This window comes from Somniosus microcephalus, chromosome 2 (genome assembly GCF_052327205.1).
Source record: "Somniosus microcephalus isolate GS21.2 chromosome 2, FLI_Smic_1.0, whole genome shotgun sequence".
Lineage (NCBI taxonomy): Eukaryota > Metazoa > Chordata > Chondrichthyes > Squaliformes > Somniosidae > Somniosus > Somniosus microcephalus.
The window spans coordinates 84,259,218-84,285,353 of record NC_140988.1 but is presented as its reverse complement, the minus strand read 5'-3'; the positions used below and the strand labels follow the sequence as shown (position 1 = coordinate 84,285,353).

General features: G+C 46.2%; 1 protein-coding gene across 4 annotated transcripts in view; it reads left to right on the top strand.

Annotated features, from left to right (window-relative positions):
* fstl5 (follistatin-like 5) overlaps positions 1-26,136 on the top strand; it is a 1,173,542-nt gene that overhangs the window by 995,739 nt on the left and 151,667 nt on the right. For 2 of the 4 annotated variants that reach the window (XM_086010870.1, XM_086010881.1), the window contains 2 exons: positions 14,457-14,483; positions 15,105-15,223. In XM_086010870.1, coding sequence (XP_085866996.1) covers positions 14,457-14,483; positions 15,105-15,223 — 146 coding nt within the window. The remainder of the gene's footprint in view (positions 1-14,456; positions 14,484-15,104; positions 15,224-26,136) is intronic. The other 2 variants (XM_086010874.1, XM_086010888.1) reach the window with 1 other exon arrangement.

Sequence of the window (26,136 nt, the reverse complement as noted above, 5' to 3'; positions counted from 1 at the left end):
GGTCCGCGAAAGCCTGCGGGGTTTCCCCTGCGATCTGCACTGTCTTCTCCACTCGGGAGAAAGGACTTCCCTCATTCATCCACATGGCCTCAAGAACTTCCTCCTTGAGTTCCCCATACTCACACTGTCCCTTCTTACACTGGTCAGAAAGGGACTGGAGGAGCTTACCCTCCAGGGAGAACAGCAGCATTTTGGCCTGCTCGGCATCATCGCACTCGTTGATGCTGGCTGCCTGCTCCACCTCCCTGAAGTGGACCGAGGGGTCCCTCTTCTCTGTGAGCTTTGGTATGTGGCTTACCATAGCTCTAAGCTGTTGGGTGCCGTAGGGAACTACGAACTGGTTTTGGAGGGGTCCCTCTTCCCCGTCACGAGCGGGTGGGCCAAACCTCCACTGCCGGGCCGGGCACATCGGCCCCGGTTCCAGCCTCTCTTGCGGGGGTTGTTCCATCTCCGCTTCTACCCCTAACTCCACCCCCCCTTGCTGCCAGACCTCGCTAAAACCTGGCGCTATGGGTGGTGGTCGTGGGTCCTCCTGCTCCTCAACCGGGTCGTCCCTTGGCACTACCCGTGGTGTCTGAACCTCGTTCCCTGTAAAGTCGGCCTGGGCTGCCTTTGGGCTTATGAGGCACATCATGCCCTTTGCCTTCCTTAGGGCAAGGCTCAGATTCTCTATCTGTTCCTTGCAGGGGCCATGATCTGCGTCTTCAAACCCCTGTTCGCTCGCTAACTTATAGGCTGCCTTTATGTCTTTTACTTTCTCCTCCCGCTCTCTTACTTGGCTTGCTAGGCGGGCATTCTTCTCCCGCAACCTCAGCTCATTGCTCTTGCCTTCGGTGACCTGGCACTATAGATATTCCAGCCTGGCCTTATGCTCCCCCATTAACTGTACCCTTTCCTGATTCAGGGCCTGCAATGCTACCAGTAACTTCTCCCCTGCTAGAGTCCTGTCTTGGACTTCCAGGGCTGACTCCCGTATCTCGGCTGCCTGTGCTTCAACGAGCCTGTCCAGAAGCTGGATCTGTTTCTTGAAGCAAATCAACCAGACTGCCTTTTCTATGGATTTCCTATGATCCTTCCCTTCTGTCCATTTAGCTGCGGCATCTACCAGACGCCCAGCCTTTAACAGATTAGTGATCCACTTCTTAGTGATATTCACTTTACTAAATACATAGTCAGAAATCCTCTCTTCCATTACGGTTCGCTCTCCCGAATCAATGTCGACTGTATCGCACCCCTGTTGCCAGTGTTCTGCCGCGGTCGCCATTTCTGTAGGGGTTGGCGTGTGTGCAGTCAGCTCGCTTCTGACTGGGTTCCTGAGCGGTTTGAATCGCTCCAACACCCCTGGGTTCTAGACACCAGACTTAGGTACAGGCGGCGATACAGAATTGGAGTAGACAACTGGTTTGGTACAAGAAAACTGTATTTTTATTAAAAGGCACAATAAGATTACAACACTGAAAAAAATTACTGGAATAGCTACAGGCATAGAAGAGTACACTTAATTAGGGATGGGGAACACATGGCACATCAAGGGAAAAATCACAGTATTACTTCCCTTACCCTTGTCCCACCCCCAATATCTAACTAATTGTGCTGTGAGGGGCCAGGGATTATGCTCACCAATAAGGGTTTCTGGACAGGTCGGATCCTGTCGATTAAGCCGGTTGCGGTTTTGGGGTTCGCTCTTGGTGTCCTTTGGGGCCTGCCATCATCACGTGGTCCCAGGGCGCGGCGGTGGAGTCGTCTGAGTAAAGTACCCTCTTTTCCTCCGTTAGAGATAGGGAGTAAAGTCTTTGTTGGGTACTTTACCTTGCAGAATGGAAACTTCGGGTTTTGTTCTTCTGGTGGTGGTCTGGTCGTTGAAGTTTTTGTTGCGGTTGGGGTTCGGTTGGCGGTCTTCGGTGTTGGCTTGGTCGCGGTGGCCTAGATCATTACCTGTGCAGTGGTAATGATCCGAAGGTATGGTTTACCCGGCCCTTTGTTACCGCGGTGCTCGTGGTCGTCTGCTTCTTCTTCTACCCCTGCTTCGTTCGTCAGCTTTGTTCGTTCCGAGTATACCTGGACCAGGGTGTGTACCTGCTCGTCCCCAACGCTTCTCCATGCTGCCTTTCTCTGCTTATCGGCCTTGCCGTTTGCCTTCTCTCACCTGCCCGCTTGCTGCCCCGTGTGTCCTGTGTGACCTGTGTGTCCTGGTTACCGGTGGGCCTACAATTGTACTATTTCGGAGGTTCATTATCTGCACGCCAAATCAGGGTTAGTTCTTTGTCCGATTTTTGGCGGGCTCGTTAAAGTGATTATAGTCATTTCACATTATCAGCTTTTTGGGTGGTTGCCACTTTGCTAAATGCTCTTTAATGTCCTGGTGTTTGTTATTCATAAAGTGAATCAGCATCTTCCTGGTTCGGTAGCCAGTTTAAACTGTAAGCGATTATTTATGCAAAGGTTTGATGGGTTCAAGATTAAGTCTTTCCTGAGTTGATTGGTTTAAAAAAAAGAATGCGTATACTGCATTATCTATTGTTTCGCTTCAGCTCTCACAGGCCCCGGCTTGTCATTTGACCTGCCGTTTTTGCAGGACCCTGCTCTTGCAGGCTTCTGCCACGAGCTCCAGAAGCCATTTTGTTTAGGGTTCCCTTATAACTTCATCCTTCAGGGTCCCTTTATTAATAACTCTGGGGAATGTGGGAATTTTGAGAACCCTACACCCTCCACCACTGGCGTACTGTGGCTGCAGTGTGTACCATCTACAAGATGCACTGCAGCAACTTGCCAAGGCTTCTTCGGCAGCACTTCCCAAACCCGCGACCTCTTCCACCTAGAAGGACAAGGGCAGCAGGCGCATGGGAACACCACCACCTCCAAGTTCCCCTCCAAGTCACACTCCATTCTGACTTGGAAGTATGTCGCTGATCCTTCATCGTCACTCAGTCAAATCCTGGAACTCCCTACCTAACAGCACTGTGGGAGTACCTTCACCACACGGACTGCAGCAGTTCAAGAAGGCGGCTCACCACCACCTTCTCATAGGCAACTAGGGATGGGAAATAAATGCTGGCCTTGTCAGCGATGACCTGATCCCATAAAAATGAATAATAAAAAAAAAGATGCTTTGCTATAAATGTCTAATTGTCACTAATGAAGATTGAAATCGAATTCTTCCAAAAATGTTTATTCTTGTCAGCACACATTGATGGAAATTACTAAAAAAATGTGAATTCCCTGTCTTCAACACATAAAAAACTTGGGGGTGATTTTCACTGAATACTTTAGGCGCTAAAGAGGTAAAGAGATGGCGAAGATGGGGTCTTAAACTGAATCACCGATTAAGCCTGCGTTTAGTGCAAGATGTCTTCTTGGTAAAGGAGTTGAAGCCAGCGCTAGGAACGGCTGCCAAGAGGCTTGTCAAAGAGCTGATTGTCACTTAAAATGGCTGCTAGTGCTGATTAAAGAGGCTGCACGGCATTTTGGTGGCTAGCGTTTCAACTAATGGCCTCTCCTAACAGCGACCATCTGATTGCAAGTAAACACGGCATTGATGTCAACTTCAAGCTCTACTTTTATTTTTATTCATTCATGGGATGTGGGCGTCGCTGGCAAGGCCAGCATTTATTGCCCATCCGTAATTGCCCTTAAGAAGGTGGTGGTGAGCCGCCTTCTTGAACCGCTGCAGTTCATGTGGTGAAGGTACTCCCACAGTGCTGTTAGGGAGGGAGTTCCAGGATTTTAACCCAGCGGCAATGACTGAATGGCAATATATTTCCAAGTCAGGATGGTGTGTGTCTTGGAGGGGAACTTGGAGGTGATGGTGTTCCCATGCACCTGCTGCCCTTATAGAATCATAGAATGCACAGGAGGCCATTCGGCCCATCATGCCTGTGCCGGCCGAAAAAGAGCTATCCAGCCTAATCCCACTTTCCAGCTTTTGGTCCGTAGCCCTGTAGGTTACGGCACTTCAAGTGCGTATCCAAATACTTTTTAAATGTGATGAGGGTTTCTGCTTCTACCAGCCTTTCAGGCAGTGAGTTCCAGACCCCCACCACCCTCTGGGTGAAAAAGTTCTCCTCTACTCCCCTCTAATCCTTTTACAAATTACCTTATATCTGTGCGCCTTGGTTATTGACCTCTCTGCTAAGGGAAATAGGTCCTTCCTATCCACTCTATCTAGGCCCCTCATAATTTTATACACCTTAATTAAGTCTGCCCTCAGACTCCTCTGTTCCAAAGAAAACAACCCCAGCCTATACAATCTTTGCTCATAGCTAAAATTTACGGCAGCATTTTCGTAAATCTCCTCTGTACCCTCTCTGATGCAATCACATTGTTCCTGTAATTTGGTTACCAGAACTGTACGCAGTGCTCTAGCTGTGGCCTAACTAGTGTTTTATACAGTCCAAGTGTAACCTCCCTGCTCTTATACATAGATACATAGAAGATAGGAGCAGGAGTAGGCCATTCGGCCCTTCGTGCCTGCTCCGCCATTTAATGAGATCATGGCTGATCCTTTAATTCAGTATCCCGTCCCCGCCTTCTCTCCGTAACCCTTAACCCCTTTTGCCCGTAGAAATATATCTAATTCCCTCTTAAATATATTTAATGAGCTGGCGTACACTGCCCTCTGTGGCAATGAGTTCCACAGGTTCACCACTCTCTGAGTGAAGAAATTCCCCCTCATCTCTGTCCTAAATGGTTTAGCCCTTATCCTTAAATTATGTCCTCTAGTTCTGTTTTCACCCGCCAAGGGAAACATTCCTTCTGCATCCAGTCTGTCTAGACCTGTCAGAATTTTATACACTTCTATGAGGTCCCCTCTCAATCTTCTAAACTCCAGTGTGTACATCCCTAAACTACATAGTCTCTCCTCATAGGTCATTCCCGCCATTCCTGGTATCAGCCTGGTGAATCGCCGCTGCACCCCCTCCATGGCAAGAACATCCTTCCTCAGATGAGGCGACCAAAACTGTACACAGTACTCGAGGTGTGGTCTCACCAGTGCCCTGTACAGCTGCAGCAAGGTATCCCTGTTCCTGTATTCTAACCCTTTTGCTATGAAGGCCAGCATACCGTTTGCCTTCTTGACCGCCTGTTGCACCTGCATGCTCGCCTTCAGTGACTGGTGTACAAGAACACCCAGGTCTCTCTGTACTTCCCCCTCTCCCAATCTATTGCCATTTAAATAATAATTTGCCCTCCCGTTCCTGCACCCAAGGTGGATAACTTCGCACTTGTCCACATTATAGTGCATCTGCCATTTATCCGCCCAATCGCCCAGTCTGTCCAAATCGCTCTGGAGCTTCCTGGTCTCTTCCTCTGAGCCCACCCCACCTCCTAGTTTAGTGTCGTCTGCAAATTTGGAAATGCTGCATCCGACTCCCTGATCCAGGTCATTAATGTAAATTGTGAACAGCTGGGGGCCCAGGACAGATCCCTGTGGTACCCCACTTGTTACTGCCTGCCATTCAGAAAATGAGCCGTTTATTCCAACTCTCTGTTTTCTATCTGACAGCCAGTTCCCTATCCACGCCAAAACTTTCCCCTTTATCCCATGAGCCTCAATTTTCCATGCTAATCTTTTATGTGGGACCTTATCGAAGGCCTTTTGGAAGTCCAGGTACACCACATCTACTGGCTCTCCCCCATCTATTCTACCAGTTACTCCCTCAAAAAATTCCAATAGATTAGTCAAGCACGATTTACCCTTTGTAAATCCATGTTGACTCTGTCCTATCCTGTCCCCATTTGCTAAGTGCTCCGCTATTTCATCCTTAATGATGGACTCCAGCATTTTGCCCACAACTGATGTAAGGCTTACAGGTCTGTAATTACCTGCTTTTTCCCTACCCCCCTTTTTGAATAGTGGGGTAACGTTAGCTACCCTCCAATCCATCGGCACTGTTCCCGAGTCTAATGAATTCTGAAAAATCATCCTTAGTGCATCCGCTATCTCTAGGGCCACCTCCTTCAGTACCCTAGGATGCATGTTATCAGGCCCTGGGGATTTGTCCACCTTCAATCCCTTTAGCTTCCTTAACACCATATCCTTAGAGATATTGATTTGCGTCAGTTCCTCCTTTGCCAATGTCCCTATTTTTCCCGATATCCCAGGGAGGTTTTTTGTGTCTTCCTTCGTAAAGACTGACCCAAAGTATGCATTTAGTTGATCTGCCATTTCCTTATTTCCCATTATATATTCCCCGGTATATTCTATGCCTCGGCTAATAAAGGAAAGTATCCTGTATGCCTTCATAACCACCTTATCTACCTGTTCTGCTACCTTCAGGGACCTGTGGATATACACTCCAAGGTCCTCTACACTTCTCAGTATCCTACCATTTATTGTGTAATCCCTTGCCTTGTTTGCCCTCCCCAAATGCATTACCTCTAACTTCTCCGGATTGAATTCCATTTGCCACTTTTCTGCCCATCTGACCAGTCCATTGATATCTTTCGTCAGTCTACAGCTTTCTTCCTCACTATCAACCACACAGCCAATTTTTGTATCATCTACAAAATTATTAATCCTGCCCCCTACATTGAAGTCTAAATCGCTAATCTATACCACAAAAAGCAAGGTTCCTAGTGCAGAGCCCTGTGGAATCCCACTGCAAATAACCTTCCAGTCACAAAAATATCTGTCGGCCATTACCCTTTGCTTCCTGCCACTGACCCAATTTTGGATCCAACTTGACACTTTGGGCTGGATTTTCATTCAGGAGTTGGGTAGGAGGCGGGACTACAACTTTCGGGGTTTTAGTCCCGCCTCCATCGAGATGTGGCCAGTCCACGCGATTTTAACTTGATTGACCTTGTTGAGCCCGCCCAGTGGGCTCAGCAGGCCAATTAAGGGCCACCCGGCAACAGGTGACGTCACAGACTGAAATTTCATCTGTCAAGAGGTTTTGACAGATGAAATATCAGCGTTTCACAGCTGTTTGAAGCTGTCAAACACTGACAGTCTTACTTCTAACCTGAGTCCTTCTCCACAGACTCAGTTAGAAATCTCTCCTGCACAGAAAGCTGAAGGCTGTCACTTTTGACAGTTCGCAGCCATTCTGCTTTCTGTGCCGGTGAGATTAGGGACTCCCGAGACCTAAAGGAAGGAAGGCTGAAAAGGTAAGAAAAGGTAATTTAAACTTCTTTAAACACTTTAGACACACCAAACACACTTCCTTTGCACTCATGCACACATCACTCACCTGAACACCAACATCTCGTCCCCTCCAAGTCCTTTGACCCGACGGCCCGCCTTGCAAACTTGGCATGGTTTGGAGCCATTGGGAATCCCACACTTCAGCATTAAAAATAGGGATTAGGCTAAAAACTGCCTGTTAACTACCTGTTAACAGGCAGTTAATTGGCACTAATCCCTTCCTGCCTTGGGTAGGTGGGTCCCAGTGTGGGGCGGGTACCCGCCTCCTTTGAAACTTGCATGGAGGCGGGTTGGGTGTGGGATGGGGTCGGGACCCCTGACTTCGGGATTTTAACCCCCCACATGCCTCCAATCCCGACTCCACAGCCCAATGAAAATCCTGCCCTTTCTCTTGGATCCCATAGGCTTTTACTTTTCTAACCAGTCTGCCATGTGGGACCTTGTCAAATGTGCTCCCCTCATCGACCCTCCTTGTACCTCCTCAAAAAATTCAGTCAAGTTAGTCAGACACGACCTTCCCTTAATAAGTCCATGCTGACTGTCCCTGATTAATCCGTGCCTTTCTAAATGGTGATTAGTACTGTCCCTCAGAATTCTTTTCCAATAATTTGCCTACCACCAAGGTTAGGCTGACTGGCCTGTAATTACTCGGTCTATCCCTTTTTCCCTTTTTAAACAACAGTACAATGTTGGCAGTCCTCTGGCACCACACCTGTAGCCAGAGAAGATTGGAAAATGATGGTCAGGGCCTCTGCTATTTCCTCCCTTGCTTCTCTTAACATCCTGAGATACATTTTATCCGGGCCTGACGATTTATCTGCTTTCAAAGATGCTAAGCCCCTTAATACTTCCTCTCTCACTATGTTTATCTCACCTAATATTACACATTCCTCCTCCTTAACTACAATGTCTGCATTGTCCCTCTCTTTTGTGAAAACAGAAGCAAACTATTCATTAAGAACCATACCCACGTCTTCTGCCTCACCATACAGGTTATCTGTGGTGTACGTAACCGTTCCACCTTTAAGAGAACTATTTTAAGAGATGCACTACTTTATCTTGGCTGCTGTATACTGTAATACCGGTGGTGACCACACCAGTATATAAGTGCTGTGTAATGATTTATTGGGCAGTTCAGCCTGACCTCCGACTAGTAAAGACCTGTTGAATTTACTCTTGTGGTCTGTGTGCAGTAATTCTTATTAACAATAACTAGAACACACAGACTTAACATTATCCTTTTGGTCTTTAATAGGCTACTCTTTCCTTAGTTATCCTCTTGCACTTTATGGCCCCGATTTTGCTGACCTCAACAGGTCCGTGGCCTGCTCTTGGCTCCATCCCGCTGTCCGAAATGAATTTCGCTTGACTGGACTTGTTAAGCTCACCCAGCATGTTTCCCGGCCAATTAGAGGAAACAGGTCTGATTGATGATGCGTCATCAGCCGATTTCCTTAAAGGGACCATGCCCAAATTTAGTGTGACATTTGCGCTGTCAAAATGTTCTACAGCATTGATGCCGGGCCATGAGGTTACAGATTGTGGCGGAATACAATTCTGCTGCTGCTGTTGGCCCACAGCGCCTCAAATTAAACCATTTCATGTCAGCTTGGCTCAGTGTCAGATGGTTGTTGCTTTAAGCTCCGCACCAGGTCTTCAGCACATAATCTAAGCTGACACTTCGACCACAATTTCACCTACCGAGGCGGGCTCAGTGCTGCCGAGCTAGGTGGCGGGTTGTGACCCCGCTCCCGGCTCCATCCCGCTCTGAGAAGAATTTTGCATTGATTGGGCTTGTTAAGCCCACCCTGCGAGGTTCTTGGCCAATTAAAAGGAAGCAGGTCTGATGACGTTATTTGCCGGTTTCCTTAAAGGAACCATGGTCACATTCATTTTGATTGTTGTGCTGTCAGTGTTCTACAGCATTGAGGTGCTGCAAACACTGACAATCACTGCACAGAGGTGCAGGGCTGCACCCAGGCGCTCCCATGACTCCCTCCATATGCTTATGAAGGGAGTCACAGCACACAGGGAGGTCCTCTTCCTTTCCGATGGGTGGAAGAGACCTCCCCAGGACACCAATACTGCCTAGTTGCACATTGTTCAGGAGGGCACAAGCAGATGCGGTCAGGAGGACCTGGGTGCAGTGTCGCAAACCTTTCAATGATCTCAGTAGATCATAAAATGTTAGTACAAACCCACACTTAACCTCATCCTGCTGTGCCTCTCATCACATCCCCATGACTCTGCCTTCCCTACCATACTCCTGCACATCCTTACTCACACCAACTTACCTTGCACCTCCACCCATCCCTTTTTCTCTATCTATATTATCACATCCCCATCTCACTAGCCACCCCTCACACTCACCCTCATTCTAGTACAATCATACCAACTAACAACACACAAGGGTAGGCATTTGGGTGTTTTCTGCAATGTCCATGTAAAGTTTCTCTTAATGTGGTGTCAAACATTGAAATCTTTATTTTGAACATTTTGCATTCTTGGACATATTTGTGTGCACCTTTGGAAGTGGCTTAGTGAGTTGCAGTGAATGGTGAGACATAACGGTACCCCCCACAATGGTGATGTGTGTGAAAGAAATGGCTTGGGCATTGCAGGGATGCTTTATGGTGCTGGTGTACAGCATCAAGTGAAGTAAATCTGGTCATGGTGAGGCCATTCCTGGCCTCCCGGGGCAGCAACGTGGTCGGGTGCAGATGCCCTGCGTCCTGTACAGCATCAACTGCTTGCGGAGATGGTTGGTGTTGTTGCTGGTGCTTTTGGTGTTGGGGCTGATCGTGGTGGGATTGTGAGGACCAAGGTGAGAGAGTATAAAGGGCACCCATGCTGATGGAATAGATGGCAGGTGAAGTCGAGATGACAGAAGTGATCTGTCAATGGTGAGAGAGGTAATGAGATCAGACTGGATGGAAACTTGTGTAAAGACTTGCAGTATGGTGAATCTGTTGTGGAAATGCAATGAGGAAGAGCTTATGGCTGAGGGAAGCTACCTCTGTAAGGTGGGAGCTTTTACTTGACATTTGAAGTTGTAAATTCATCAGCTGATTCAATGGCCACTGACCTCCTGCTTCAGCTTCACAGATGTGGTCTAGCAACAGCATGAAACCCGTGGGCGAGCTGTCAAATTCAAAAGGTCAGTTTGAAAATTTTGTTACGTGGCTTTAAACAAGCCACTTATCATTTAAAATAAAAACAGAAAATGCCAGAAATACTCAGCAGGTCAGGCAACATCTGTGGAGAGAGAAACCGAGTTAATGTTTCAGGTCGATGACCTTTCGTCAGAACTGGAAAAAGCTGGAGATCGAACAGGTTTTTAAGCAAGTGCAGGGGCAGGGAAAGGGGGGAGGGGAGGAAAGAACAAAAGGGAAGGTCTGTGAGAGGATGGAAGGCAAACTCGAGGAACAGCACCTCATCTTTCGATCCGGCACTTTACAGCCTTCTAGACTCAAGATAGAGTTCAACAATTTCAGACCATAACCTCTGCCCCATCCTTTTTTTCCCATTTTTTTTCTCTCTCCCACATGGTGGCTGTCTTTCATTCTGCCAGTGCCATTTACACGTCATCTAGAGCCATCTTTTGTTTCTTAACTTGTCCCATTACCATCTCCTTTTGTGTTGCATCATCTCTTAATGTCTCTTAATCTCTCCTGCCTTCCATCCTCTCACAGACCTTCCCTTTTGTTCTTTCCCCCCCTCCCCCCTGCCCCTGCCCCTGCACTTGCTTAAAAACCTGTTCCATCTCCAGCTTTTTCCAGTTCTGACAAAGGGTCATCGACCTGACACATTGGCCTCGATTTTCATTGAGCCATGGAGTAGGGATTGGAGGCATGCAGGGGGTTAAATTCCCGAAATCGGGGGTCCCGACCCCATCCTGCCCCCAACCCGCCTCCATGCCAATTTCAAAGGAGGCGGGTACCCGCCACGCACTGGGACCCACCTACCAGAGGCGGGAAGGGATTAGTGCCAATTAACTATCTGTTAACAGGTAGTTAGCAGGCAGATTTTAGCCTAATCCTTATTTTAAGCTTGAACTGTGGGAATCCCGACTGCTCCAAACCACGCCAAGTTGGAGGAGTCAGGCCGTCGGGTTGAAGGGTTTGGAGGGGTTGCGATGTCGGTATTCAGGTGAGTGATGTGTGCATGATTGCAAAGGTAAGTGTGTTTGGTGTGTCTGAAGTGGTTAAATAAGTTTTACATACATTTTCTTACGGTAGGTCCATGGAATATGCTGCCCCAAAAAGCTGTAGAAGCTACATCATTACATAAATTTAAAACAGAAATAGACAGTTTCCTAGAAGTAAAGGGAATTAAGGGTTCCGGGGAGCGGGCAGGAATTTGGACATGAGTCTAGGTTCGGATCGGTCATGGCCCTGTGGGTAGCGGAGCGGGCCCAGGGGCCGTGTAGCCTGATCCTGCTCCTATTTCGTGTGTCTAATTCTGTTAGATTCAGGAGATGGTTCTGTGATAGTAGATTGGCGGTTAGGATCAGATCAGCCATGATCTTATTGAATGGCGGAGCAGGCTCGAGGGGCCGATTGGCCTACTCCTGCTCCTATTTCTTATGTTCTTATGTTTTCAGCCTTCCTTCCTTTAGGTTTGGGGAGTCCCTCATCTCACCGGCACAGAAAGCAGAATGGCTGCGATCTGTCAAAAGTGACAGCCTGCAGCTTTCTGTGCAGAAGAGATTTCTAACTGAGTCTGTGGAGAAGGACTCATGTTAGAAGTAAGACTGTCAGTGTTCAACAGCTTCAAACAGCTGTGAAACACTGATATTTCATCTGTCAAAACGTCTTGACAGATTAAATTTCAGTCTGTGATGTCACCTGTTGCCGGGTGGCCCATAATTGGCCTGCTGAGCCCGCTGGGCGGGCTCAACAAGGTCAATCAAGTTAAAATCGTGTGGATTGGCCGCATCTCGATGGAGGCGGGACGACAACCCCGAAAGTTTTAGTCGCGCCTCCTTCCCGACTTCTGAATGAAAATCACCCCCGTTAACTCTGTTTCTCTCTCCACAGATGCTGCCTGACCTGCTGAGTATTTCCATCATTTTCTGTTTTCATTTCAGATTTCCAGCATCCGCAGTATTTTGCTTTGACACTTATCATTTAAATTGGCTCTTCCGCCACTGCGTATCGGGTCTGTTCAGCGCTGACAGACCCGACATTTGGTAAAGGTGCATGACGCTGGGTTCACAGCGAGTCCCTACCCGCTGGGGAAAAAAAATACTTTCCCAGCCGACCCGCCACCGATCATGCCTGCTGACCCCCCGGAAATTCAAGGCCATAGTATTTATAAAACATCATTGGGTTTTCCTTGATTTTACTTGCCAATTGATTTTTCATGCCCTCGCTTTGATTCCTAATTTCCTTTTTAATTTCACCCCTGCAATTTGTATACTGTTCTAGGAATTTTGCAGTATTTACCCTTGTCCTTCTAGGTGGTAGTGGTCGCGGGTTTGGGAGGTGCAGTTGAAGTAGCCTGGGTGAGTTGCTGCAGTGCATCTTGTAGATGGTACACACTGCAGCCCCAGTGCACTGGTGGTGGAGGTAGTGAATGTTTAAGGTGGTGGATGGGCTGGCAATCAAGCGGGCTGCTTTGTCCTGGATAGTTTCAAGCTTCTTAAGTGTTCGAGCTGCACTCATCCAAGTGGAGAGTATTCCATCACACTTCTGACTTGTGCCTTGTAGATGGTGGAAAGGCTTTGGAGAGTCAGGAGGTGGAACACTTGCCACAGAATACACAACCTGCTCTTGTTATAGTATTTATGTGGCTGGTCCAGTTAAGTTTCTGGTCAATGGTGACCCCCAGGATATTGATGGTGGGGGATTCGGCGATGCTAATGCCGTTGAATGTCCAGTGGAGGTGGTTAGACTCTCGCTTGTTGGAGGTGGTCATTGCCTGGCACTTCTGTGGTGCGAATGTTACCTGCCACTTATCAGCCCAACCCTGAATGTCGTCCAAGTCTTGCTGCAGGCGGGCATGGACTGCTTCATTATCTGAGGAGTTGCAAATGGAACTGAACACTGTGCAATCATCAATGAACATCCCCACTTTTGACTTTATGATGGAGGGAAGATCATTGATGAAGCAGCTGAAGATGTTTGGGCCTAGGACACTGCCCTGAGGAACTCCTGCAGCGATGTCATGCTGCTGAGATGATTGGCCTCCAACATCGACAACCACCTTCCTTTACACTAGGTATGACTCCAGCCAGTGGAGAATTTTCCCCCTGATTCCGATTGACTTCAGCTTTATTAGGGCTCCTCGATGCCACACTCAGTTAAATGCTGCCTTGATGTCAAGGGCAGTCACTCTCACCTCACCTCTGGAATTCAGCTCTTTTGTCCATGTTTGGACCAAGGCTGTAATGAAGTCTGGAGCCCAGTGGTTCTGGCGGAACCCAAACTGAGCATCAGTGAGCAGGTTATTGGTGAGTAAGTGCCTCTTGATAGCACTGTCGATGACCCCTTCGATCACATTGCTGATGATTGAGAGTAGACTGATGGGGCAGTAATTGACCGGATTTGATTTGTCCTGCTTTTTGTGGACAAGACATACCTGGGTAGTTTTCTACATTGTCAGGTAGTATTTAGAGAGGCTCTTTAATTAATAAAAAAATGACCCAGTGTTACTTTACTGTTCAAGGTAATTTACTGCAGTGAGCTGTGAACCTCTTGTAGCATTGCACTGCACTTGACAGTGCAGAAGTGCTAGTCAGAATATCTATGAACTGAGATTGACTTTCTATATTTAATACATGGGAAGAACTTGGCTGTAGCTCAACATTGTTGTAATTTAAATGTAATGTTGGCTGGCATAGTTTTGGCCCACTGTACATTATTCACAGGCAATTCAGCTTTCCTCCCAGAAATTGCATGAAATATCTTTACATGTGGATGAAAGTTTTTGTGCTTTTGATCTTGTAATATTTTGAACAAAGTTCGAAGTAAGTTAGCAAATGGTGGATGACAGATCTTCTTAAATTTTAACCTTTTTCAAAGAGCAGTAATATTTAAAACAAAAGTTATCATTTTTATCTGCTCTCTAGTGACTTAAATTGTGGAATCTCAGCATCCTTTTCATTCTTTTGGCATTTTCCCCACTGTTAGAAATGTATTGGAACAATGTGTGAGCACTTCCTGCATGATTTATTTTTGTCTTTCTTGTTCAAAGTTATCTTTATTATCTAACACTGTCAGTTGTGGCATTTTGGATTGTTTTGAAGTTAATATTTCTGTAGCTGTTTAATCATACTCTGGCTCTCTCTGTTTTCTTGATGCTGCAGTTGCAAACATACTGTGGCGAGAGGAAGGTACTGAAGCAAGTTCTTGTCTATTAATAATTATGTACTTGTCACCTTTCCATTACTAGAGTATTTGTTCAAAATTGATTTATCATTAAAACTATCATTATGAATGTTTTCTGTATCCAAACTTTTAAGTAAAATGCTGTTAGTGAATAGTAAAGTGCTGTTGGTACTTTTTTAATAGCAAGTACATAACTGCTGGTCATTAAAAGCCATGGACCTATAAAATTCTCAGGAGAATTTTTAATTGTTTTCAGCAGTACTACAGTTTATTGTTCACCTAGGTCAGAATTAACCATTGTAAAGGATATATATTGTACATTTACAAATGTAGTTTACTTGTTGAGTCTTTTCAATTAATCTTTAAATTTGTTTTTTTTTAAATGAAGGAAATGCACTGCAGGTTAGCCAGCCTCTGAAAGAGAATGTTCAGTTCATCTGATGGGATCTCCATCAAAATGGTTCTGATGGAGGTCCCATCTGGAACGTTAACCAACCTTTCTCTTTCGCATGCTGACTGACTTTCTGTGCATTTACAGCATTATTTGTTCTGATTTTGACTTCCTGAACTTTTAATAGTGTTTCCTTTTATCTCCTCAAATTGCCTTCTTTGTTTTTTTTTGCTAGGATTGGGAGTAGGGAACATGTTCTATATATTTTATGAGGATGGAATCAAAGTGATTCAGCCAATAGAATGTGAGATTCAGAGACACATTAAACCTTCAGAGAAAATCCTAGGATATCAGGTGAGCACACTCATGTAATTGCAATCATTCTGATTGATTGATTTATACAGCACAAAAGCTAATTGTCAAAATTAAAGGATGCCACCAGTTCCTGTAACTAGTCCTAAACCTGGCTCCAGATTTGCTGTGTCTTCAAAAATTAACAACTGTGCCATGGCAGAACTGTAATCGATATCTTCAAAATAACCACTTTCTAATGTTAGTCCCATCTTGTTATAAGACTATTTTTGCTAGGATGGTCGAGTAACTATAATGCTTTATTCTTTTCATAAATAGTACTTTCAAAGTTATGTTTTCCTAAGCAAGAACTAAGTCACAAAGTAAGTTTCAAAATTACATTTTATAGACTGAACTAATAGGATTGTTAAAACTCAGTCCTGGACATATTTTTTATTCATTCTCGGGATGTGAGCGTTGCTGGCAGGGCCAGTATTTATTGCCCTTCTATAGTTGCCCTGAGAAGGTGGCCGCCTTCTTGAACTGCTGCTATTCTTGGGACAACCAAGTGGCTTCCCAGGCCACTTCAGAAGGCAGTTAAGAGTCAGTTGGCATGGGACTGGAGTCACATATAGGCCAGACCAGTGAGGATGGCAGGTTTCCTTCCCTATAGGACACCAGTTGGAATTTTATGACAGTCCAACAGGTTCATGGTCACTTTTACTGATACCAGATATTTTTTTAATTATTCAAATTCTCAAACTGCCATGGTGGCATTTGAAATCAGGTTCTCTGGACTATCAGTCCAGACTTCTGAATGATTAGTCCAGTAACATAACCACTACAGTAACATACCCACTTACAGAAATATTATCATCTTGCACATCCTGCAATCTAGTGCCAAATTCTTATTGCACTGTTTCAAACAGTTGCTTTATGATTATTTTTGACTTGCACATCCTGGGTTGTCGATTGAATATGTTTTTCTTGTTATCACAAATGTGTGCTTTGAGCATGAATTTCTCCAAATTGTACAGGGTACAATATGATTTGACTTTTATAATCAAATCATCCTGCATGCTTCCACTCATCTGCTGTGATGTTTTGCCCCACATGGGTCGCGAAAAAAATACAACTTTGATGATTTGGTATTGGTAATTGGGAAGAGGTGATCCCACACTGCTCGTGCGATACACTAAATGTAGTGGTGTGATGTTGAATTTTTTTAGCTTTAAGCATGAAGTTTAAAAGCAGTTAGGAGCCTGCTGTATCACACAGCTAGTAATGGTATACGGCTTAACTTTTTTTTAGCTTTAAGCATAGAATTTAAAAGCACTCCTAGCCTGCTGTGCCACCTTGACATTCCTATGAGAAAAAGAGTTGGTTGGCTTGGTAGAATGTTTCAAGATTTGAAATGTCACTAGCAGTCAGAGGCTAGTGAGCAGTGAAGCGTACATTTTGGAGAGGGTACAGACAAGGCTACACAGTTGATCCAAAAACTTAAGGGAATGGCATATGAGGAAAGATTGACTACCCTGAGTCTTTTCTCTCTTGAAAATGTGAGACATACAGTGGCATATTAATCTACAAAAACTCAATCTGAGAGGAGATATGATAGAGGTGTTGACAATTATGAAAGGTTTGGACAAACTGGATCCAAGTAATCTTTTCTGCCGTGTACATAGTTTCAGCGCAAAAGATCTTATTTACAAATTAAGGACAACAAAATAAAATAGGAAAACCAGGAGGGACTTTTTTATTAAAAGGGTGGTAAGTATGTCGAACAGACTGCCGTCACGGGCGGTGGAACAACAAGCCTTAATGGGTTTCAAGAAGGAAATGGACAGGTTCTTGTCAACAAATGGGATTTGAGATTATTAGAAATGTACCGAGGAAATATTGTGGGTAGGTGGGCTAGATGGACTGAATGTCTTCCCCTGCCTGAAACTGTTGCTATGTTATTATCTTACTAAATACGCATGTTTGGATCTCCACTTCTTCAGATTCAAATTGATGCAACTGAACAGTATAACCCTTCTGCCCACTCACACCACTCTCAGAAATGTCCCTGATACTGCACCACTTGGAGAATTACTTCCTGCTTCTACATTTCTTATTCCCTTGACGTAACATGAATTTCATTGTGCATAGTTTATGGAATACATTTTCTAAGATTGATTTTTTTTAGGTTAATATGCCACTGCATTTTCGAACTTTACTTGTGGTCACAACTTCCCTAAGATTTATGGCACAATTTATATTTTACAATCTTATAAATGTTCCACTGTTTAAAGAGAAAAATCACTTGAAATGATTGAGCACTCCTTTCCAAACTGTAGAATGGGAAATGGATTTGACAGTATCTCCCCCATATTATTAAGACGGCAGCTGTGCAATTTTTCCCAGGTAGATAACTCATTGACCGTGAAACTCGGATAACACATAGAACCTTTCCAAGAATCAGAAATCCTTCCGGATAATGCCATTACTTTACTTCAACTATAAATTCAATTTTGATGTAGTGTCAGATTGTATCATGGTGCATTCCGTGATCTTTATGCATAATGCATTTGATGTTTTGGGATTCAAGCTTGTACTTGTTCATTCCATCATGTTTTCTTTTTAGTGACTTCACATTTAGTACAACAGTTATCTACTGTTTGTTTGATTCTTTAGTTCAAAATTTTATCAGGAATGGAGTTCCTCAGCTGATACATGGTTATGAATTGAAAGTCTTACAAAAGGACTGACTTTAAAAAAAACCCAGAAATTGCAGCATTAGAACAGGATTAGGCTATTCAGTCCCTCAAGACTGTTCGGCCATTCAATTAGATCATGGCTGATCTGTATCCTAACTCCATTTACCCATTTTGGATCCATATTCTTTAATACGCTTGGCTAGCAGAAATTGATTGATCTCAGAGATATAGGGCAGGATTTTCATTCAGGAGTCGGGTTGGAGGCGGGACTACAACTTTCGGGGTTCTAGTCCCACCTCCATCGAGATGTGGCCAATCCACGCGATTTTAACTTGATTGACCTTGTTGAGCCCGCCCAGTGGGCTCAGCAGGCCAATTAAGGGCCACCCGGCAACACTTGACATCACAGACAGAAATTTCATCTGTCAAGAGCTTTTGACAGATGAAATATCAGCGTTTCACAGCTGTCAAACACTGACAGTCGTACTTCTAACATGAGTCCTTCTCCACAGACTCAGTTAGAAATCTCTCCTGCACAGAAAGCTGAAGGCTGTCACTTTTGACAGTTCGCAGCCATTCTGCTTTCTGTGCCGGTGAGATGAGGGACTCCCGAGACCTAAAGGAAGGAAGGCTTTAAAGGTAAGAAAAGGTATGTAAAACTTATTTAATCACTTTAGACACACCAAACACACTTACCTTTGCACTCATGCACACATCACTCACCTGAGCACCGACATCTCGACCCCTCCAAGTCCTTCAACCCGCCGGCTGGCCTCCTCTAACTTGGCGTGATTTGGAGGCGTTGGGAATCCCACACTGCAACCTTAAAAATAGGGATTAAGCTAAAAACTGCCATTTAACTACCTGTTAACAGGCAGTTAACTGACACTAATCCCTTCCCGCCTCGGGTAGGTGGGTCGCAGTGCGGGGCGGGTACCAACCTCCTTTGAAACTGGCATGGAGGCGGGTTTGGTTGCGGGATGGGTCGGGACCCCTGATTTCGGGATTTTAACCCCCCGCCGTCTCTAATCCCGACTCCTCGGCTCAATGAAAATCCTGCCCATAATTTTTCATTGTGCTAGCATTTACTGCTTTTTGTGGGAGAGAGTTCTACACTTCAACCACTCTATGTGTGAAAAAGTATTTCCTAACTTCTCTCCTAAATGGCCTGGCCCTGATTTTAATGTTATTTCCCTTTGTCCTAGATTCCCACCAGAAACATAGAAACATAGAACATAGAAAAATAGGGGCAGGAGTAGGCCATTCGGCCCTTCGAGCCTGCTCCGCCATTCAATCTGATCATGGCTGATCCTCTATCTCAATACCATATTCCCGCTCTCTCCCCATACCCCTTGATGCCTTTTGTGTCTAGAGATCTATCTATCTCCTTCTTAAATATATTCAGTGACTTGGCCTCCACAGCCTTCTGTGGTAGAGAATTTCATAGGTTCACCACCCTCTGAGTGAAGACATTTCTCCTCATCTCAGTCCTAAATGTCCTACCCCATATCCTGAGACTGTGACCCCTCATTCAAACCCCCCAGCCAGGGGAAACATCCTCCCTGTATCCAGTCTGTCTAGCCCTGTCAGAATTTTAATCAGAATCAGTTTCCCTCTATCTACTGTATCAATTCCTTTCAAAATCCTAAAAACTCACTCAAATCACCTCTTAACCTTCTCTATTCCAGGGACTACTAGCCTAGGCCTAGAAATTGGATATAGCCATGAAACGGATGGTTTTAAGGCCTAATGATGTTAAGCTGCGCCACCTCAAAATGGTCTAGGTAGCACGCAAAATTTGGGCTCACTCCTCATTAACATGATTATAGTCTTGATTTCAGCGCTAAAACTGCTGCTCATTGGCTTAACACTCAGCAGGTGGACCAATATCAGGGCCAGTCTAATTCCCAGTCATGCGTGACACAAGCTTTATTCAGTACTTAAAGGGGATGTGCACTGATGCTTCAGCACCTCATTGTCAAGCCAGTTGGAACTGCAGCTGCAAGAAGAAGAAGAAGAAAAAGAAGAAAAAGAAGAAGGAACTGCAAAGCCATGGCAGCACTTCCTCAAAGGGAGAGAGCCCGGAGAATTTCTGATGCAGCTCTGTTTTCACTGGTTGTGACCGTGGAGAGGAGGCGGGCTGTCCTTTTCCCACAAACTGGACGGCAGCCCATGCCACGCACCTCCCAAAGGCTATGGCAGGAGATAGCCACCCATGTGACGACCAGTACTAAACATAAAAACATAGAAGATAGGAGCAGGAGTAGGCCATTCGGCCCCTCGAGCCTGCTCCGCCATTCAATGAGATCATGGCTGATCATCCAAATTCAGTACCCTGTTCCTGCCTTCTGTGAGGGTGCCAGTCAGTTCCTTCTGTAGCCTCTAGATGGCACCTTCACTTGTTTGGTTCTAGCCCTTTGTTAATTGTTCCTAGCCTCCTGTGTTAATTCTTAACGGCCTGTTAGCTGTTCATGGGTTTCACCTGGTTTTCTTGGTATATAAGTTCTGTGGCTGCTTCCCTCCTTGCTCAGTCCTAACCGGGGAACCGGGGACTAGCCTTCGCTCTGTGGCTCCTGGCTTTGACTAGCTGGTTGCTATGGTTCTCTCGAGCTCTGTATTTAAGATGTAACTAAGTCTGTGTTCTTGTTGTTCTTAGTCTTGATAAGGTGCTGGGCTGGACTAGCGTGTTGCCATGCTGGCGCTTGTCTTGAGCTCTGTATTGATAAGCCTGTTACCCCTGCGGCAGCCCCTCGTGATAGCTTCTCTCGAGTCTCGTCTCGGCAAGCTGGTTGCGCTTGTGGTAAGCTTATCCCAGCTCAGTATGGACAAGTAGGTTGCCTCATGGAAGCTGTCCTGAGTTCCTATTCTTGACTAGCCGTTTTGTAACTTGTCTCGAGTTCTATGTATATTGTTGTGTTCCTTGTATGAATCTAGTTATGTGTGAATCTAGTAAAGTACCTTAAAGATTGTATACCTGCCTCTAGCCTGGTTTCTGCACTTGGGTCCAGAACCTACCTTGCCCGGAGAGCATGGCCCCGTATCTACATGGCCCCGTGGCTCCCCAACCCTGACACCTTCACTCCATATCCCTTGGTCCCTTTAGCATTAAGAAATATATCCAACTCCTTCTTGAATATATTTAATGAATTGGCCTCTACTGCCTTCTTTGGCAGAGAATTCCATAGGTTCACCACTCTCTGGGTGAAGAAATTCCTCCTCATCTCTGTCCTAAATTGCTTACCCCTTATCCTTAGACTGTGACCCCTGGTTCTGGACTCCCCGACCATCGGGAACATCCTTCCAGCATCTAGTCTGTTTAGTCCTGTTAGAATTTTATAAGTTTCGATGAGATCCCCTCTCATTCTTCTAAACTCCAGCGAGTACAAGCCCAATCGACCCAATCTCTCCTCATATGTCATTCCTGCCATCCCAGGTATCAGTATGGTGAATCTTCGCTGCACTCCTTCCATGGCAAGAACATCCTTCCTCAGATAAGGCGATCAAAACTGCACACAATACTCAAGATGTGGCCTCACCAAGGCCCTGTACAACTGCAGCAAGACATCCTTGTTCCTGTACTCGAACCCTCTCGCTACGAAGGCCAACATACCATTTGCCTTCTTAACCGCCTGCTGCACCTGAATGCTTACTTTCAGCAATTGGTGCACAAGGACGCCCAGGTCTCGTTGCACTTCCCCTTCTCCCAATCTATTGCCATTTATTTAGATAATCTGCCTTCCTGTTTTTGACACCAAAGTGGATAACTTCGCTTTTATCCACGTTATATTGCATCTGCCATCCTTCTGCCCAATCACCCAACCTGTCCAAATCATACTGGAGTTTCTCAGCATCCTCCTCACAGTACACAGTGTCATCTGCAAACTTGGAGATATTACATCTAGTTCCCTCGTCCAGATCATTTAATATATATTGTGAATAGCTGGGGTCCAAGGACCAATCCCTGCGGTAACCCACTAGTCACTGCCTGCCACTCGGATAAAGAGCCGTTTATTCCAACTCTTTGCTTTCTGTCTGCCAACCAGTTCTCTATCCAAGTCAATACCTTGCCCCCAATCCCATGTGCCTTAATTTTACATGCTAATCTCTTATGCGGGACCTTATCGAAAGCCTTTTGAAAACCCAAATACACCACATCCACTGGTTCTTCCTTATCTATTTTACCAGTTACATCCTCAAAAAATTCCAGTAGATTAGTCAAGCACGATTTACCTTTTGTAAAGCCATGCTGACTTTTTCTGATCCAGTCACTTTTTTCCAAGTGCTCTGCTATTACATCCTTTATAATGGACTCTAGCATTTTCCCCATGACCGAAGTCAGGCTTACCGGTCTGTAATTCCCCGTTTTCTCTCTACCACCTTTTTTGAACATTGGGGTGGTGCCAAGGTCGGCCATCCAGTGCCAAAATAAATTTAATGACCTCACACGGCAGGTCAAGGTGAGTGAAGGTTTCAGCAAATGCCATATCCCACCATCTGCACCACAAGCCTCGCACACTGCTCAATGCACATCACTCCCAGCACTCACCTACCAACAATCTCTACCTATCATCACTCACACCTCACAATCAGAGCTTCACTTCACCCTCAAAAACTTACCACTGCTGCAACACTCATACCCACATCTCACACCTTGCACACACTGACAGCTATTCAGCTATGGAAGGCACATCACCCAAACACATTGCACCACACTCACTCACACACTTCCCTTTCTCTTGCAGGCCAAGCTCACACATAACTGCTGGGAGCAGTGGCAGACAGGTGGTGGGCACGCTGCCATCCAGGACCTCAGCCAGCTGGAGGAGAGAGTGCTGGAGGTAATTGGGCGTCAGATCGTAGATGCTGTGGCAACCAGGGAGGTTGATCCACTTGGGGACAATAATGGTATGGTCATACCTAATACTCCTTCTCACATCCCACTTCCCTTCATCCATCAAATCTCTTCTCACTTTCAAGCTACTGATGTTGTATGCATGCGTATCTTGCTTCCCCCACACTCCCCTCACCATAACCCTACTCTTGTGCCTTTCTGCTTTCAGATAATCAACAAGCACCGAAGCAGCCTGTGCCAAGGTGATGCACGAGAGCAAGGGGGGAGAGGTAGAGGAAGAATAAGACACAACTCACTGCCTCTGTCACTCGCAGACACCAGCTCAGAAACTGCCACAGCCCGTACTTTAGAGGCTAGTGTAGAAGCGGGATCTACACAGGGTGAGGCACCAGGCATGAGTGGGCTGCAGCCAGGCCAGGGGAAAAGGGTAGCCCAGGGGCCAGCTCCCCGGAGGGCGAGTTCACACGCGGCTTCTACTGCACAGGACTCAGATAAGGACCTCAATTAAGTGGCCTTCAGAAGAAGGGTGATGGACATGCACAACGAGTTGCTAGGTGCAATGGCAAGCCTGCCCGAGAGCCTCTTGGCAGCATCAAGGAGCATGGAGGAGTCCGCCTCCAACATTGCACAGGGCTCTGCGCAGAGCTTGGAGCCCAGGATTTCCAGGCTTGAAATGGTGGAAGACTGCGCAAGAGATCGTGTCGACCCAGACAGTCGGTGCGTCTGATGGGAGATGTCGCGACTGTCATTGCAAAAAAGGCAGAAATGACTCAATGTCTTAGTGCTGCAGCAGAAGTGCAGACCACTCTCATGCAGTCTCAGCAAGATACCACCCAAGCTCAGACCGCTGTCATGTAGTCTTAGGATTGCTGCCACCCAAGATCTGATTGCTGCCATCGTGGCTGGGTTTACCAGTGTCGACTGGGCCTTGCAGGGTGTCGCAGCAGCCCAGCAATCTGTGCTCCAACAGTTTGCTAGGAATACTGAGGTGCCGCCTAAGCTCAGACTGCTGTGGCGCAGAGGGAGTGGCCGTGGGTCAGTGGAGCAGGTCCCTGCTGTCCTCTCTTAGGAAGACAGTATTCCTGTTCCCACCACTACCACTCTGCCATTACTCTTGCCACTGCATTTCAGCCAGTCAGCCCAGACTACTGCCGCCCATGCCGAGGTGGTCCAGTCTACGGCTGGATCTTCTAGGGCAAGAGCTGCTCGACGTCGTCCTGCAAGGCCATCTGAAGTATCTCCCATGGAAACTCAGCAGCCTTTCACCAGCCACGCTGCAGCCACTGGGGGAGCACTTTGTAGGAGAACTAGGACAGGAAAGAGCTCCTGAGCGACAGGCAATAAGGGATTGCAAAAGGGTGATTAGCTCATATTGTTACTGTAAATATGTGTGAAGTGATTTTCGCTATATCTATTCATTTTGTTTGGAATGTTTGTTTTATGGTGGCTCCCATTTCAGCTTTGTGCCCAGGGGCACGCTGTGAAATTCCGTGACAGAGGAATGGTATTATGCGGACGTAGTGAGCAACAGGGATTTGGGGTTTCATTCATTGGAATTGGAGTCTGATGAGGCGTTCAAGAACAGCTCGTCCGGAAGAAGGATTGGCCGCCTGTCTCCTCCCTCCTTCCTCATCCTCTTCCTCTCCCTCCTCCTCCTCCTCCTGAGGTGGTCCCTCAATCCCTGGCGGCAAGTTGTGAAGCATACAGCAGACCATCACAAAATGAGACACTCTCTCCGGCGAGTACTGGAGGGCTCCTCCGGAGTGGTCAAGGCAACGGACGTTGCTTCAGTAGCCCGATGGCCTGCTCGATGATGTTCCTGTTGGAAACATGGCTCTCATTATATGAGTGCTGGGCACAAATGTTGGGTTGCTGAGGGGAGTCATGAGCCAGGTGGAGAGCAGATAGCCCTTGTCTCCGAGCAGCTACCCTCGAGTTTGCTGTGGTGGCTGAAAGATTGTTGGCACACCAGACTGATGCAGGTTGAAGGCAACATGGCTGCTGCCAGGATAAGAACATAAGAAATAGGAGCAGGAATAGGCCACTTGGCCCCTCGAGCCTGCACTGCCATTCAATAAGATCGTGGCTGATCTTGGGCTCAAAGCCACTTCCCAGCCTTCTCCTCATAACCCTTCACTCCTTTATCTTGCAAAAACCTGTCTATCTCCACCTTAAATGTATTTAATGACCCAGCCTCCACAGCTCTCTGGGGCAGAGAATTCCACAAATTTACGACCCTCTGAGAGAAGAAGTTCCTCCTCATCTCAGTTCTAAAAGGGTGACCCTTTATTCTGAGACTGTGCCCCCAAGTTCTTGATTTCCCCATGAGGGGAAACATCCTCTCTGCATCTACCATCGAGCCCCCTCAGTATCTTATATGTTTCGATAAGATCACCTCTCATTCTTCTAAATTCCAATGAGTATAGGCCCAGCCTGCTCAACCTTTCCTCATACGTCAACCCCCTCATTTCTGGAATTAACCTAGTGAATCATCTCTGAACTGCCTCCAATGCAAGTATATCCTTCCTTAAATAAGGAGACCAAAATTGTACGCAATACTCAAGGTGTGGTCTCACCAATACATCCACTATCTCTGCAGCCACTTCTTTAAGACCCTGGGATGCAGGCCATCTGGTCCAGGGGACTTGTCGTCTTTTAGTCCCATTATTTCACCAAGTACTATTTCCTTAGTGATAGTGAATGTCTTTAGTTCCCCACTCCCTATGGACCCTTGATTATCCATTATTGGGATTCTGTTAGTGTCTTCTACAGTGAAGACAGATGCAAAATATTTGTTCAGAGTCTCTGCCATTTCCCCATTCCCCATTATTAATTCCCCAGTCTCATCCTCTAAGGGACCAATGTTTACTTTAGCTACCCTCTTCCTTTTTATATACCTGTAGAAGCTCTTACTATCTGTTTTAATGTTTAATGCTTAATGTTTAATGCGGGCCTTGACCATCAGGAAGCGTTCATCATGGTCACACATCAACTGCACATTAAGTGAGTGATAGGCTTTGCGTTTATGGAAGATCTCAGGATCGTTATACGGCGCCCGTGGGTGTAATTGATGGTGCCTTGCACCATGGGGAAGCCCGCTATCCTGGCAAAGCCACATGCATGCTCGTCCTGCTTCTCTGCTCAGAGAGAAGACAACATAATCAATTCTCATGGTGTAGAGAGCATCAGTTGGATGCAGCGATGGACGGCGAACTGTGAGATGTCTCCTGCTGCAGACTGGAAGGAACCGCTGGCAAAGAAATTGAGGGCCACGGTGACCTTGACTGCCACTGGGTGAGCTGTGGTTGTCCTGCTCTCAGGCTGCAGGTCTGGTTGCAGGAGTTGGCAGAGTTCTGTGACCACCTCCTTGGTGAAGCGGAGCCTCCCAATACATTGCTCCTCGCTTACATGGATATAAGAGAAGC